At 40.8% G+C, this 14557-nt stretch overlaps 2 protein-coding genes across 6 annotated transcripts; one reads left to right on the top strand and one right to left on the bottom strand.

The window, feature by feature from the left end:
• Positions 1–311: 311 nt before the first annotated feature.
• On the bottom strand, positions 312–3103 carry LOC134182260 (uncharacterized). The gene is made up of 2 exons (XM_062649648.1): positions 2733–3103; positions 312–1093 (listed from the first exon to the last, which is right to left on the bottom strand). The coding sequence occupies exons 1-2, from the start codon at positions 3094–3096 to the stop codon at positions 777–779; spliced, it is 681 nt and encodes a 226-aa protein (XP_062505632.1). The 5' UTR covers positions 3097–3103; the 3' UTR covers positions 312–776.
• A 31-nt stretch (positions 3104–3134) lies between these two features.
• Positions 3135–13882, top strand: LOC134182173 (malonate--CoA ligase ACSF3, mitochondrial-like). 5 transcript variants are annotated; one of them, XM_062649542.1, is made up of 12 exons: positions 3135–3170; positions 4998–5774; positions 5845–6007; positions 6061–6224; positions 6279–6343; positions 6404–6483; positions 6553–6606; positions 6670–6776; positions 6838–6911; positions 7921–7966; positions 8029–8149; positions 8211–8639. In XM_062649542.1, the coding sequence occupies exons 2-12, from the start codon at positions 5134–5136 to the stop codon at positions 8421–8423; spliced, it is 1728 nt and encodes a 575-aa protein (XP_062505526.1). In that variant the 5' UTR covers positions 3135–3170; positions 4998–5133; the 3' UTR covers positions 8424–8639. The 5 variants fall into 5 exon arrangements, 3 of the variants coding, with proteins under 3 accessions (XP_062505526.1, XP_062505525.1, XP_062505527.1); XM_062649541.1 differs by having other exon boundaries at positions 7891–7966; positions 8211–8638; XR_009970283.1 differs by lacking the exon at positions 8211–8639 and having other exon boundaries at positions 7223–7966; positions 8029–8101.
• The last annotated feature ends 675 nt before the right edge of the window (positions 13883–14557 follow it).

The following is a 14557-nucleotide window of genomic DNA, read 5'->3' as shown; positions in this document are numbered from 1 at the left end:
TGTGTGGTGTGCACTTGGTAATGATGATGTAAAGGGTGGCGTGGTGTGGTGTAGTGTGGTGTAGTGTGGTGTCGTGTAGTCACTGTAGTGTGTGTGTGTGTGTGTGTGTGTGTGTGTGTGTGTGTGTGTGTGTGTGTGTGTGTGTGTGTGTGTGTGCGTGCATGGTGTGTGTGCATGGTGTGTGTGTGTGGTGTGTGTGTGTGTGTGTGTGTGTGTGTGTGTGTGTGTGTGTGTGTGTGTGTGTGTGTGTGTGTGTGTGTGTGTGTGTGTGTGTGTGTGTGTGTGTGTGTGTGTGTGTGTGATCTCTTCATATACATGTAGTACCAATACAAGAACTCAGTATAGAACAGTATCACTCAGTTTTTCTACTCCACAGCAATTCCTAAACTGCACTCTCAGTTACATACTGAAAAACTGAGTCACACCATTCAAATGAGTCTCTCTAGATCTGCTAGTGGTACAACCATGTCACATTTACACATACACATACTGTACATACACAACATAGACATATACATGATATATACAGAACATGTAACACCCACAGAACAGAACCACAGGGTCCAAACAGCATACCACAGATTAACAAGTGTTAGAACTTCTGCCTCAAACAATTCTATAACTGTACAATCTTTGCTAGCAAAAACATGACAAAATGCCTCTAATATTAATGCATTGCAAAAAAAATTGCAAATCAGTCATCATAAGAACTATTTTATAACACTCACCAAACGCATGCAATGGCCACTATGCAATGTATAACACTCATACTCAACTCATCTATCAGATGAAAGTGCTAGTTCAGCTGCTCCCCGTTTATCAATTTTCTCACAAGCAATAAGCATTGCCTCCACTGTTGCATGTCTGCCTTCTCGTTGCCTCCAATGGTCTAGCACGTAGTATGCCTTTTCAGAGGCTCTAAGCTGTTCAGCAGCATAAGGAGACACTATGTCACGAACTTTGTCTGTAGACACCTTAAGCAATGCTCGACCAAAAGGTACCCAGTCTCCTGCAACTACGTCTTTAATAATTTCTAGTTGATCATCAGTCGCTACTAAAAAGGTTGAAGATTGAGGACTAGAAGCAAGACCGCCTATAAAATACAGTTATATTTAATCTAATAATAAGTACAGGTTATAGTATGATTACCGTGCTATATGGAATTTACTAACATGAAAGGTCACCTTATTGCCTGAGGCAGAGCTAAGGGCTATAACCCCACTTGGAGTGCTGATAAAAGCCATATAGCATGCTATTCATATGATTATACCATGGTCACTTGACGTCCATAAGTGAGAGTGTGATATTAACTGGAAGTAACTTATTGCACACTTGCCGTGCAATATGTGATATACCGTATTTCCACACACTATTTTTATAGTTCTAAAACATGGGGCGCAATTCAAGCATGGGCCATTATTATTTGCAATCACAATGACTGTTGCATTGTTTGTGTGCAACAATGCAACAGATACACTGCACAAACAACACAAACAAACTACCTAATCTAATCTTACAGTCTTACTGGTATGTATCTTGGATGGTTTCGCTTCACTTGAGTTGTATTCCTGGTCTGCTGCATAAGTTGAATCTCATCAGTCAGTGATTCTATCTGGGTGTTCATTTCATCTCAAACGTATACATTGATAGAAGCGCATGCATATAACTGGGTTTGAATATACTACCCCAGTGGGGCACTAATCAAGCATGGGATATTTCGTTATATGGTCAACATGGGACACTATTCACAGAAATACATTACAGTGGCTGGTTGCACATCACGTGACCATGGTATAATCTAATTTATGGCTCTCATCCATGGCTATAATGCAACAGCAACAAAATAAAATGCAAATGTAGTAAGTAGCACAAAACTACATCAATTTACAACATTTTAAAATTGTATACGTCTTGCACACAAAGTATAAATTCAATATGTTCAGTGGGTTCTATTATCAGTATAGTCTATCTAGTGATTAAAATACCATAATCGCCCGCAATATCGCCAATACCAAAAGAATGCCAATGCCCGTATATACTCCCATGTGCTGCAGGTCAGGACTTTTTGCCCAAAAAATGCCCATGCTCACGTATATGCCCAGGATATGCACAAGCAGCAAAAACAAAAATGGTGGCCACGGAACAGCCATCTCTGTCTGTGCGCATTTGATGAGGTAAAAGGTCTTTCAAAGGCAAAAGGTCTTTTGCCTCATAGGAAACAAGGATTCAGCCAGTCATTCCACCTACTAGAAGAAAGATCTTTCGAAGCTAGGCAAAAGGTCATTTGCCTCAGAGGGAGAGGACTGGCTGGACCTTCAAGCCTGACTTGCACACACACACACACACACACACACACACACACACACACACACACACACACACACACACACACACACGCACAACACAACACAACACACACACGCACGCACAACACAACACAACACAACACACACACACACACACACACACACACACACACACACACACACACACACACACGCGCGCGCACAACACAACACAACACACACACGCACAACACAACACAACACACACACACACACACACACACACACACACACACACACACACACCACCACCACCACCACCACCACCACCACCACCACCACCACCACCACCACCACCACCACCACCACCACCATCACCACCACCCAACAAAAATAGAAACAGAAAACTCTTAAAATATGTTTTGAATCATTGCAGATTTACCCTACCTGATCCAGCTGCTCCTACTGTTTGGAGAAAGCGACTATTGACAGCTTCTCCTCTAGCTGTCTGCTTAGATTGAACTGTCTGACTTACAGGTGATTCCAGAACCTCCGCAACATGTGCCTGACCAACCTGTCGTAGACAACGACAAAACGTGTCGAAGCATGAATCATCCTGGCTTGTCAATATATCAAACAAACGAGACAGCTTAGCAGAGGCGAGTTCTCGAGAGTCACGCAGTTGTTCCAACTGATCACGACTGATCAAAGACTCTTGGTACAAATACCTCAACAAAACTTCACTGACATATAGTTTGTTTGACAAAAAAACATAGTTTTGTTGAATGTGAATCCACTTGCTGGCAGCCATGCCAAAGCTGCAGCAGTAAATTTGCGCATGCGCAAAAACGAATGACTCGGCTTACATCGTGGATTCTTGAACTGGTTAGTTGCGTTCTAGATTATCATGTGCGTTTGATATACACACCGTTTGCTTGTTTTGTTTTGTGTCTAGGCTATTAGCTGTTTGTACGTCTGGTTTCCGTTTGTAGGTAGCGGGTAGTTTCTTATTTGAACAGTCTGTTTCTCTGTCTCTCTGTCTGTCTGTTTGTCTGTCTATCTGTCTGTCTGTCTGTCTGTCTGTCTGTCTGTCTGTCTGTCTGTGTGTCTCTCTCTGTGTCTCTCTCTGTGTCTGGCTGGCTGGCTGGTTGGCTGGCTGGCTGTCTGTCTGTCTAGATACATCAATACTAGTACTAAAGACCGTCCAGACATTACAATGTTTGATCCAAATACTGGACAGAATTTGGATATTGATGTGTCCCTGCATGGCTCATCCGTGGAGTCAGGTCCTTATTATTAGGAGGGCTAGCAAGGAAACGGTCATGCTGCCGTGACAAGAGAAGAAAAGAAAATGAAAAATATTCAGAAGAGCTTGTTCCAGGAGGATATGTGTCAAGATGTGTTCCTCTTGTGATAAAACATTTTGGGAGGTGAGGCACAGAGACAGAGAATTTTTTGCAACATTTGTCACAACAGTCAGCAATCGAGAAGCCAATTTTGTTGCTTCCATGTTCATGTCGTATTGGAGAAAAAGATTTTCTTCATTCTGCAAAGATGCAATGCCAAAGTTATCCTTAGAAAACTTTCAAAACTGTCACCTAATCATGGTGATTTAGATAAATTATTTGATTTTGACATTCAAAGTCAAGTCCATTAGTTAATGACTCTGTTGTTTGCAAGGACTGATTTATATTTAAAAAATCCTAGCATAAGTACAAGTAGAATCTGTATGTGATGAATAATTATCTGTCTGTCTGTCTGTCTGTCTGTCTGTCTGTCCAATACATATATTTGAAACATGAATCTAGCAACATACAATATGTAACTACGAGTCAAATTATACAGAATCACTTAGAGACTACAGATATCAACTACAGAACCAACTGAGAACTAAAAATTACATTTTCTAACTGTCTGTCTGTCTGTCTGTCTGTCTGTCTGTCCCTGTTTGTCTGTTCTGTCTGTCTGTCTGTCTGTGAAGTATACAGGAGAAATTCTACCAGGAGGGACGTCATCAAAGTGTATCCCACTAGTGTTTGAGCACTTTGGTAGATGGGGCCTGCAAGCCGATGCCTTCTTACACACTCTCTCAAAACGGTGCAGCCGTATTGAGGAAGAGCCATATTGAGGAAGACCCCTTTTGTAGTGCAGAACAATTCAAACTTTTTGGAGGAAACGGTTCTCTTTGATTCTTCAAAGATGCAATGCAAAAGTAATCCTCAAAAAGTTGTCAAGAGTTTCAGAAACGAAGAATGACATGGACAAGTTTTTTGACTTTAATGTACAGATCCAAGTCCACTAATGTTTCAAAGTATTTCGCTGTGAAGGACTGGTTTATTATAGAAGTTTAGGATGTGTACAAGTAGAGGACCTGTAACAATAAAATAATCTGTCTGTCTGTCGTCCTGTTTTTATTAATTAAATTGCAATTTTAATGCATAATACAGCTCAAACTGCTGAATTAAGAAGGAGAATTATTATAACCTTGTCTTCTCACTGTTCATCATCTTTGAATAAACTCAGTGGTATATATTGGTGTGTCTTTGTTTGTTATTTTTGTATGCTCATTGTCTTGTTAATATTTCTTGAATACATTGGTGATGTTGTGTTTATGGTGACAACATGCTCGTAGTTGTGCGATTGTTGCTTGTCTAACAAGATAAACTGTTGTGCACCTTCCATTTTTCTTAATTCATGTTTTGATGATATTAGCTACTGCTTCTTACTGTTCTACTTGCTTGGGGATTTTTGCTATATGCTGGTCGCAAAGCATCAGAAAGCTATCTGTAGAAAATTTCATTGCTATATCTCAATACCAGAATTGTGATTAGCAAACAAGCCAACTGAAATGCTGCGTCACAAAGCAATACTACAAACGAAACATTTGCTTTTATTCATGAGACATTGCTCTGCCATGACTGTGCAACCACTACATGCACGTGCAGGCATGTTTCGTCATGAAGTTGCAATTGTAGATACTCATGGTCATTATACTTACCAGCAGTTAATCAATGGCAGCACACATTTATCTTCATCTCTCAGGGAAGTCTTTCAATCATCACGTTTTACAAGAAAACATTGTATGGGTGTGGATTATGAGAAACAACTAGGCATTGCATTTTTGTGTCCGAATGATGTCAGCTACACCTTGGTTCAATGGGCAACATGGAAATATGGTGGAGTTGCAATTCCTCTATGTGGAATGCACCCTCTGTCTGAATTAGAGTATGTCATATTGGATTCACTAGCATCGGTTGTAGTATCGTCTGGTTCTTCAGACAACTACAACAAGATAAGCTCTATAGCTAATAAACTTAGAATTTTTCATTATCATCTGAATACCAGAGAACTGCTTGCATCATTAGACATTTACGAAACTGAAAATGAGCAAACCAACCGGCTGCCATCTGATCAGCCAGCGCAGATTGTGTATACCAGTGGTACAACAGGGCGACCAAAAGGTGTTGTAGTCACACATGGGAATCTAGTGTAAGTATAGACTCTTTCCATTTCAGTTGTTGTTCTGATGTCATTCTGGTCTGTTACTGCGTATGCATAGGTCTCAGATAACTGCACAGATTGAATCATGGGGTTGGACACAGGATGACTGCATGCTTCATGTGTTACCTTTGCACCATGTCCATGGTATCGTCAATGCACTGGCTTGTCCTCTGTGGTGTGGAGCAATATGTCACATGCTACCTGAATTTGATGCTGCCAAGGTGAGGAAATTTGGAAGAAATGTAGTTGATATCAATTGTAGAAATCTTGCTAGGTGTGGGATCTACTGCTGCATCGTAACTCGGCAGTAACTCAATCGATTAGTATGCTGACAGCAGTCCCTACTGTCTACTTCAAACTGATCAAATACTATGAACAAGCTGGTTACAACAAGAACGAAAAGGAAGACATCAAACAGCATCTTCAATCTAAAATCAGGTCTTCTTCATGTAGTTATGAAATTAGTCTCTATTGTATCTGATGTGGTAATAGGCTTATGATATCTGGATCAGCGCCATTGTCAACTACAACTATGGAAAAATGGCATAATATCACTGGTAATGGAGTATAGTCGCAGATACAGATTGAATATTAGTTTTATTGTATTTATTGTACAGGCCATTGGCTCCTAGAAAGATATGGAATGACTGAAGTTGGAATGGCTCTATCAAATCCTCTCTATGGCACTCGAAGTCCTGTGAGGCTTCAGCATTGGTACCCATGCATGCATGTTCGTGTAGTTCAAATTGATTTTTGTTTTTAACAGGGTGCTGTGGGACGCCCGCTTCCCAGTGTTTCTGTTCGCATTTGTGATAGTGAGGTTGCAATAGATATTCTTGGCACAGTTGTTAGCTTTCCTATCTTTATGTTTGTACTTTTCTAGAGTGAGACATTACTGGCTGAAGGTGATTCAAGAGGAACAGTGGTTTATAGTGACAATGTGTCTGTTGGTGGTTTATTGCAGATCAAAGGTCCTTCAGTGTTTCCTCAGTATGAATTTTACAGCGTGAAATTGACATATATTTTTGAGTGAAGCATGACCTTGTCGTAGGTATTGGAATAGACCAGCTGCTACTGAAGAGTCTTTTACTAAAGATGGCTGGTTTATAACTGGAGATACAGCTGGTAAGCTGCCAATTACAGTAGATACAGAATTGCAATGTTTATGTCTGCAGTTTGTCTTTGAAAGCTACTCATATATCTATCTATTTGGGTACACTGTACGTATCTTCTGTATATTGTCTGCTTGCTTACATGTGTACAGGTATTCTTCATTTATTTGTCATCCAGAAACAACTGACTTCATCACTTCAATTAAATAGTTATATAGTTGGTGCATCTAATTGATTATTTACTGAGTCTGCACTTTTGTAGTGTTTATTTGCATCTGTCAGAGAATTATAAACGTGGTTTTTGTACATTTAGTTTGTATGCAGGGTTGTCCCCAGCATACAAAAGGCATGGCGCTCCTGGCTTCCATTTGGTACAGGCCCACCATGCTTTACTGCATGAGTAGACAGTGATTAGCTATGAAGATAATGGACTTGTATTTGTATTTTGAAAGTGGGAATGGACTTGTATTTGTATTTTGAAAAGTGGGAAGTTGTTTGAGACTAACAAGTAGTTCCTGGGATGCTTGGTTTGAAGATAAGACCAATTAGGACAAAGACTGCCATATAGCATGAATTAATTGTAATCTTAGGTACTCAAACATCAACAGTGGTAGTCAGCACTGCCCCCTATTTAGGTCAGTATCTGACGGTAACAAACGATTTTGTAGATATCTGGCCCTTCCTATACTACTAGTAGGTTCTCGGCTTCTTGAGGTCTGGAAATTTCCCAGTGGCTATAAGGCTTACTAAAGCTATCATGTGGTCATGCACAGTGAACTAAGACAGAGAGAAACTTTCTTTAAAAATAAACCACTTTGTTCCTTTTGTGCCTGAGCATTCCATAACAACAGTTTGTGGCTTCTCAGGGGTAAGAAAACCTGCACTAAAGCTTTCCTGGAGCCCGCCACCACAAAAATTGGAATGGGCGTGGTTATAGCAATTTCCGCTGTGCCTTACAAATATCTTGGGGACACCCCTGCTGTGTGTTGTAGCTTTCACAAATGGCACATATCACATCATAGGACGTACATCTGTCGATATTATTAAAAGTGGAGGCTATAAGATTAGGTAAACAATACATAAACATTCAATTATTGGGCCAGAGTATTTGTTGAACTGTCTACTTGTAGTGCCTTAGAAGTTGAAAGGCACTTGCTCTGTCATCCAGCTATTGCAGAGATTGCTGTGGTTGGGATTGATGACAAAGAATGGGGTCAACTCGTTGCTGCTGTTGTTGTTCACAACCATGAAGTATAGACACAATCACAGTTTTGATATGACTATACATGCTTACGTTTAATTGCTTTTGTAGATAGATGTTAGTGAAGTACAACAATGGAGCAAGTCGCATATTCCACCATATGCTGTACCTAGACTGTGGAAGTTTGTTAATGAGATACCCCGCAATTCGATGGGGAAGGTGAATAAGAAAGCCTTGGCCAAGATTTTTGACGTCAATAATCAGCAGGATAAACAGCTGCTTGTTAACAGCTACTTTCATGACTTAGTGTTTCCAAGCCATTGATATATGTTTACATTACTTCTATACCACGTATTCTGTGTATAACCCTTAAAACCCACAATACTTTTATGATTAGTGTATGTTTCATAGTCCTATTGTTTATCATAATAATATGCATTTAATTATTGTTATTACCAAAGTATTGGTAAAAAGCTCATGCTTTTTTTCAACAGTTGTAACAAACATTTGTAAATCTTACATGTGTAACATCTACTTGATATCCCCTGAGACGTTCAAGCAAGCGTTGCGTTGTTTTATGATTATCATCTTTATACTACTGTACAGTTTATAGCAGTAATGTGACGTACATACCAGTCTTCTTCTATATTGTTGACATTAGCGGATCCAGAATCCAGACACTGATAGGGGGTTGTGCGCGTTCACCCCCTTTTCTGGCGCTGTTGTTGGGGACAGAGCGTGAATATTCAACCAGGACGGATGTCATTTGTTTCTCGGTCGGTCAGAGACGTACTCAGTCCTAGCCGTAGTAACTGACCCGGGGGGGGGGGGGGCGTAGCGTGACTTCTAGAAATGGGGGGTTAAACTTTACAATGCTACGGGACACGCCTACTTTTATGGACACGCTCAGTTTTATTGACTTCCAATTGACTGATACGGTAGAATCAGTGGCAGATTCAGACTGGAAAAAGTCACAATTTAGTGTGGTGTATATATACTATATACAGCTTTGGTCCTCACACATATTTACAGTTAGCCAAACATGAAGAACATTAGAAAACCATAGCGAGTCGAAAGAGATAATTAGGAAACTCTTGAAGGTGATAAACTGAGGTACATGCTACTGGCAACACCCACAGCTGTTTGAGATCTTTCGATCTTCTGACTAGCGAAGACAATCATCATTGTCAATGAGCATGGTTGTAGCTAATTAGTAAATATGAACACCAGGAAGGTCTGTCTCTCTTTTGAGCTCCATAGACGTTCGTGTAGCCACCTCAACGATGCGTGCACGCCTATGTATAGAGATAGGAGAAGCTGCATGGCTTGATACATTTTTCAATTGCATGCCCCTGTTGGTGCACTTTGTCTTACTAGACGTTTTACGCCCTTTATTCTATAGGACTTGACGCTGTTCTGCCTAATTATGAGATGTCACGTAACGGACACGCGACCTTTCAACAACAATCGCGTGAATTGAAATTGATTTCAGAATCTGAAAATCACACATGCAGTGAAATTGGTAAATGTAATTTTGAGTACTTTCTCTGTATCCTAAGTAGTCACGTTTCAACAAAATAAAGTGTGAGATTGCAGCATTATAGATGTGAAAGTTAGAGATGGGTATAGTATCAAATCGTGTTTAACCACTCCTCTATTTTCACTTTTACTCAATGTTTTTATATGTCGCGTCGCGGCTGCGGTCGTCACAGTCTATTCGATCTCTACATGCACTCAAAGGGTTCATGCATCTGTTTTACTATTCCACGTTTTATTCTTTCATCAGCTTGCTGATGACTCGCCCGACCAATGGCGACAGTAGAAATACTACTAGCTATAGGCAACGACAGAGGCACGAGACTGCCGTACAGCTCAACGGCGAACAATCCTGTTTTTTTGAAGACGATCAAGATAAACAAGACAACTGGAAAGTGTTCATGATGTGGTCTTGTAACAGTCCCTCGTCGCTCAGCACGTTCGCTACTGCACTCTACTACAGGAAAGAGTTACAAGGAACCGAAAGTACTTTCGGCATGATTCTCTTTGGAGGCCGGCTGATTTTAAACGGACGTGATTCACTCTACGGAACTTGGTTCTACGATCTGCGTGAAAACGTATGGCAACAACTGAGAACGCACAATGCACCCCAAAATCGAAAAGATCACGTGATGCACACTCTCTGTAATGAGACCACGTTGTTGATGGGAGGCAAAGTTTCTGACAGAGAAACACATGAAATTCGTTTTGTCACAGACCTGTGGTTAATTAGTAAAAAGCAAACGGTGTGGTCTTGGAAACGATTGATGAAAGACTGCAAAAACGACGCGTGCAAGAAATCTCGCCCTCCATCACTTGTCAAACCAACAACAAATGTCGTAACTCAACCATTGAGTCCGTGTACTTGCAACCAGTCTATCATCCTATTTGATGGTGGAAAGAGTACGTCTACGGTATGGGAACTGAGGTGTTTGGAAGATAACAAGAGATACGTGTGGCGTAAGTTTAATCTAAAATCTGAAAGAAACAGTAAATTTGAGTTTAATAGTAAGCTGACCGCTTCATCAGAACACAAAAGTGTGGTTTACACTGTCTCGAGCACCGGAGTGTGGCAATATTATTCTAAACGTGATACAACACAATCGACTTGGACCCAAATGCAGCCAACGACTAGCAGCAACAGAAGTTCTAGTTTCTATCCGAGCAAACGTTTGCTACAACTCGCTGATCATTTGCTTTTGTCTGACAACAATCAAGAATTGATATTGTTTGGAAAAAATCTTAAAAATGTTTATATTTTTAATTTATCGTCTACAACGTGGAGATTCGAAAAGACTTTAGGAACATCACTAACGATTAGTAAATATTCTGCGTTCATGCTGCCATCTAAAATCTTTGTCTATGCTGGAACTGATGAAGGTGGATGTGGACAACGTGTTTGGACTCTTGAGCGCTTGTCGAATGATTCCACGTGGTTGTGGCCACTCATGCCTCCTCAAGCCCTTGAACCGCGCAATCTCTATCCACGATCGTCCGTTTTGCTGGAAAGCCACATTTTCATGCGAGGCGCCGTATTTCATTCACCGTCCAACTCCCCACAAAAGACACAACTATGGGATTTGGACCTAAAGTCAATGCAATGGTGGATAATCCGAAGCCAAACCCCGCCTGCGATGTTTGACGGGTTGATGACATCTCTAGATATTAAAAGTGAATCTGCTATTATCGCTATGGGAGTGAAGGAAAAAAAACGAAAATCTCGGTTTGACATGTGGATGTTCTTCACAAAAATACGTAAATGGACGAGATTGAATTCTCCAGAAAAATTGAAAAGCAAAGCAAGAAAACTGTTCTCGTTTGTTCAAATAAATGAAACTGATTTTCTGCTATTTGGTGGTAGGGATTCTAGGTTAAGTAAAAGAGTATCAAACGAGCTATGGCAGTTTAGACTGAACGTTTCAGACGTCGAGTCTTCTCGGTGGCAGCAACTACTCACAAGCTGTAGCAGCACAAACACAACAAACAGTATTTGTTTACCGTCTCCACGCGCTTTGCACTCTGTAGTTACAATCAATTCTAGTATGATTATATTCGGAGGTCAAAATGGGTCACAACACTGTCTCCACGATATGTGGTTACTCGACATTGATACACTCACTTGGAAATTGTTGATTGCTAATAATGACGGCCCACGGCCAATAAAACTAAACTTCTGCTATTCCTCGGCGGTAGCTGTCGGACCACATTTGCTAGTCACAACTGGATGCAGCCGGTCATTTCTTGAAAGCAATTTTGGCGATTGTAACAAAGGCAACGTCTATCAAACATGGTTGTATCTACCGCATCTTAGAAAATGGTCGTTTGTGAGTTGGTTACGAGATATCAATACTCGCTTTGCATCTCGTATGTTTATCTTTCAAAACTCCGTTTTGCTGCCAGATCAACAAGGGCGTATTAAATTACATCATCTTCTCCTACGATGTCCTCGTGGATTTGCTACATCAGACATCAAACGGTTTGCATGTGAGCCTTGCTCTGTTGGATATTTTACTGCAGTCAATAGAAATAAATGTGAAAGATGCCCGAAAGGTCTTACTACGTTAACCGAAGAATCGACGTCAGTTTTCAATTGCAGCGCGTGTACACCAGCTGTATGTATTTACGGAAAATGTCTCGTCCAACAGAAAGACGGCATACCTTCCCCTGTATGTCAATGTGCGACTGGCTTTACGGGCACGAACTGTTCCCAACCTACATTCTACATCATCACTGCGTCTGCTCTCTTGCTCGCCATCCTTATAACTTGCGGCATTTGCACATTTCTTCATTTCAGAAAGCGCAAACAGCAGCGTGAAGCTCAATTACAACATCAAGTAAGAGAGCTAACCAGCGCTTGGCAGGTGAGCATAACTGAGTTGATCCTCCATAACAAAATAGGATCAGGGGGCTTTGGAGATGTTTACATGGCACACTATCGAGATCTAACGGTTGCTGTAAAATTTTTGCGCACTCTAGATGACGATAGCATTAATCAGGATTTTGAAAGAGAGATCAAATTTATGCAAACAGTCAGACATCCCAACATTGTCCTTTTTATTGGTGCTGGAAAAGAAGACGGTCAAGACGCGTTACGGTTTTTGGTCACTGAATACATGCAGCTCGGTTCTGTACGTGACATCTTGGATCAAGAACACATACAACTCACCTACTTGCGGCGCATTGAGTTTGCTGTCGATGCTGCATGCGGCATGAATTTTTTGCACACACAGGTACCGCCCAAAATCCATCGTGATCTAAAGAGCGATAATTTGTTAGTCAGCAGCAACTGGGTGGTCAAAGTGGCAGACTTTGGACTTGGACGCCAGTTACCAAGCCCATCTCGTTCACAAATTTTAAGACGATTCAAGAAACGATCTCAGTCAACGATTCTTTTAGATGACCAATGGAGAATGACAACACTGGGAATTGGTACGACCAGGTGGCGAGCGCCTGAACTAACGAAGGGTTCCATCAAGTATGGAACGGCCGTAGACGTGTACAGGTACGGCTGTTTGTACACACACACACACACACACACACACACACACACACACACACACACACACACACACACACACACACACACACACACACACACACACACACACACACACACACACACAAACACACACACACACACACACAACACACGCACAAACACATACGTGAGTGCGTCATTTTCTCAAGCGACGAAAGACTTTATAGTTCGAGAAGTGTACATGGACGTCTTTGGGGGCAGTAATTGTATCTAAAGTCTCAGCCACGTCAAAAACTCAAAGATACGTCACATTTACTATTAGCACTAAAACTTGATAAAGCTAACTGCTTCAACTTGTTACTAACATGTGGGAATCAGAAGAATCCTATCCAGTCTAGGTAATTAATTAAAGTGTATAAACACAATTCTCGCCAACGAAACAATTTTATACTGTCTAGGTGGGTTTGAACAAACTGTATCTATAGGAAAGGCTTTAACTTAGACATGGAAGCGTTGACCGTCTGGAAATACACACGCGCAAACAGTTGCACAACTTAAATATCTGTATTTACTTTTACTTTTAAACGATCGACGTGCACTCTACTGGTATAATTTATGTTAACGAATGTTATGATTATATATACAGTTTCGGGATTGTGATGTGGGAGATCTGGTCTAGAGAACTGCCGTTTTTCCAGTACTCTTTCAACTACCAAGTAGAAAATGCTGTGATGCGAGGAGAGAGACCAGCGATGCCGACTACTGCTCACCTCAAGTACAATTCACTAATGGAGACGTGCTGGCAGCATGATCCCACTCTGAGACCATCGTTCTCCGTCATTCTCGAACAGCTGGAATATTTGCGTTCCGATCGTTCTGTCAGTGTTTAAACAGATGGAAGACCAAACGAATAGATAGATGACATGGATACTGTACTTTACGTCAAATATAGTGTATCTAATTCTAGAACCCTAACTCCAGCGCTTCAACTTTTGTTCAAATTTAATTTACTTAGATTTGTAGCTAATATAAGATCTAAAATAGAGAAGGCAGTAGTGTTGCAGTAGTTTTGAACTTTCACATTTGTTTCACTTTAATTATAGTTTTGTCTTTTTCCGCATACACTGTACTAACGACTTTGCAAGGTGGTATTTTGCAATTTGTTTATGCTGACAACTCTCGTGTCACACAGGTGATCATTATCTCTAGACATCTGTTGAAAATTTTTGTAATGCATGTTCCATTGTCACATGATGATGAAGCAAATATTTTATTAGTCGGCTGAAGCTATGATAGACTCGTCATATTTCCATTCTTGACTGTGTGCAGCCTGATCATTACATTGGTGACAGGAATGGGATGGTCTCCACTAAAAACTCTGTTGTGCGTATGTTATTCTAAATCAGGGACATAGCTAGGGCTCTCTAGACAGGGTGTACTCAGA

This window comes from Corticium candelabrum, chromosome 7 (genome assembly GCF_963422355.1).
Source record: "Corticium candelabrum chromosome 7, ooCorCand1.1, whole genome shotgun sequence".
In the NCBI taxonomy this organism is placed as follows: Eukaryota; Metazoa; Porifera; class Homoscleromorpha; order Homosclerophorida; family Plakinidae; genus Corticium; species Corticium candelabrum.
The sequence above is the reverse complement of the archived record's forward strand: the minus strand, read 5'-3'. Positions and strand labels throughout refer to the sequence as shown.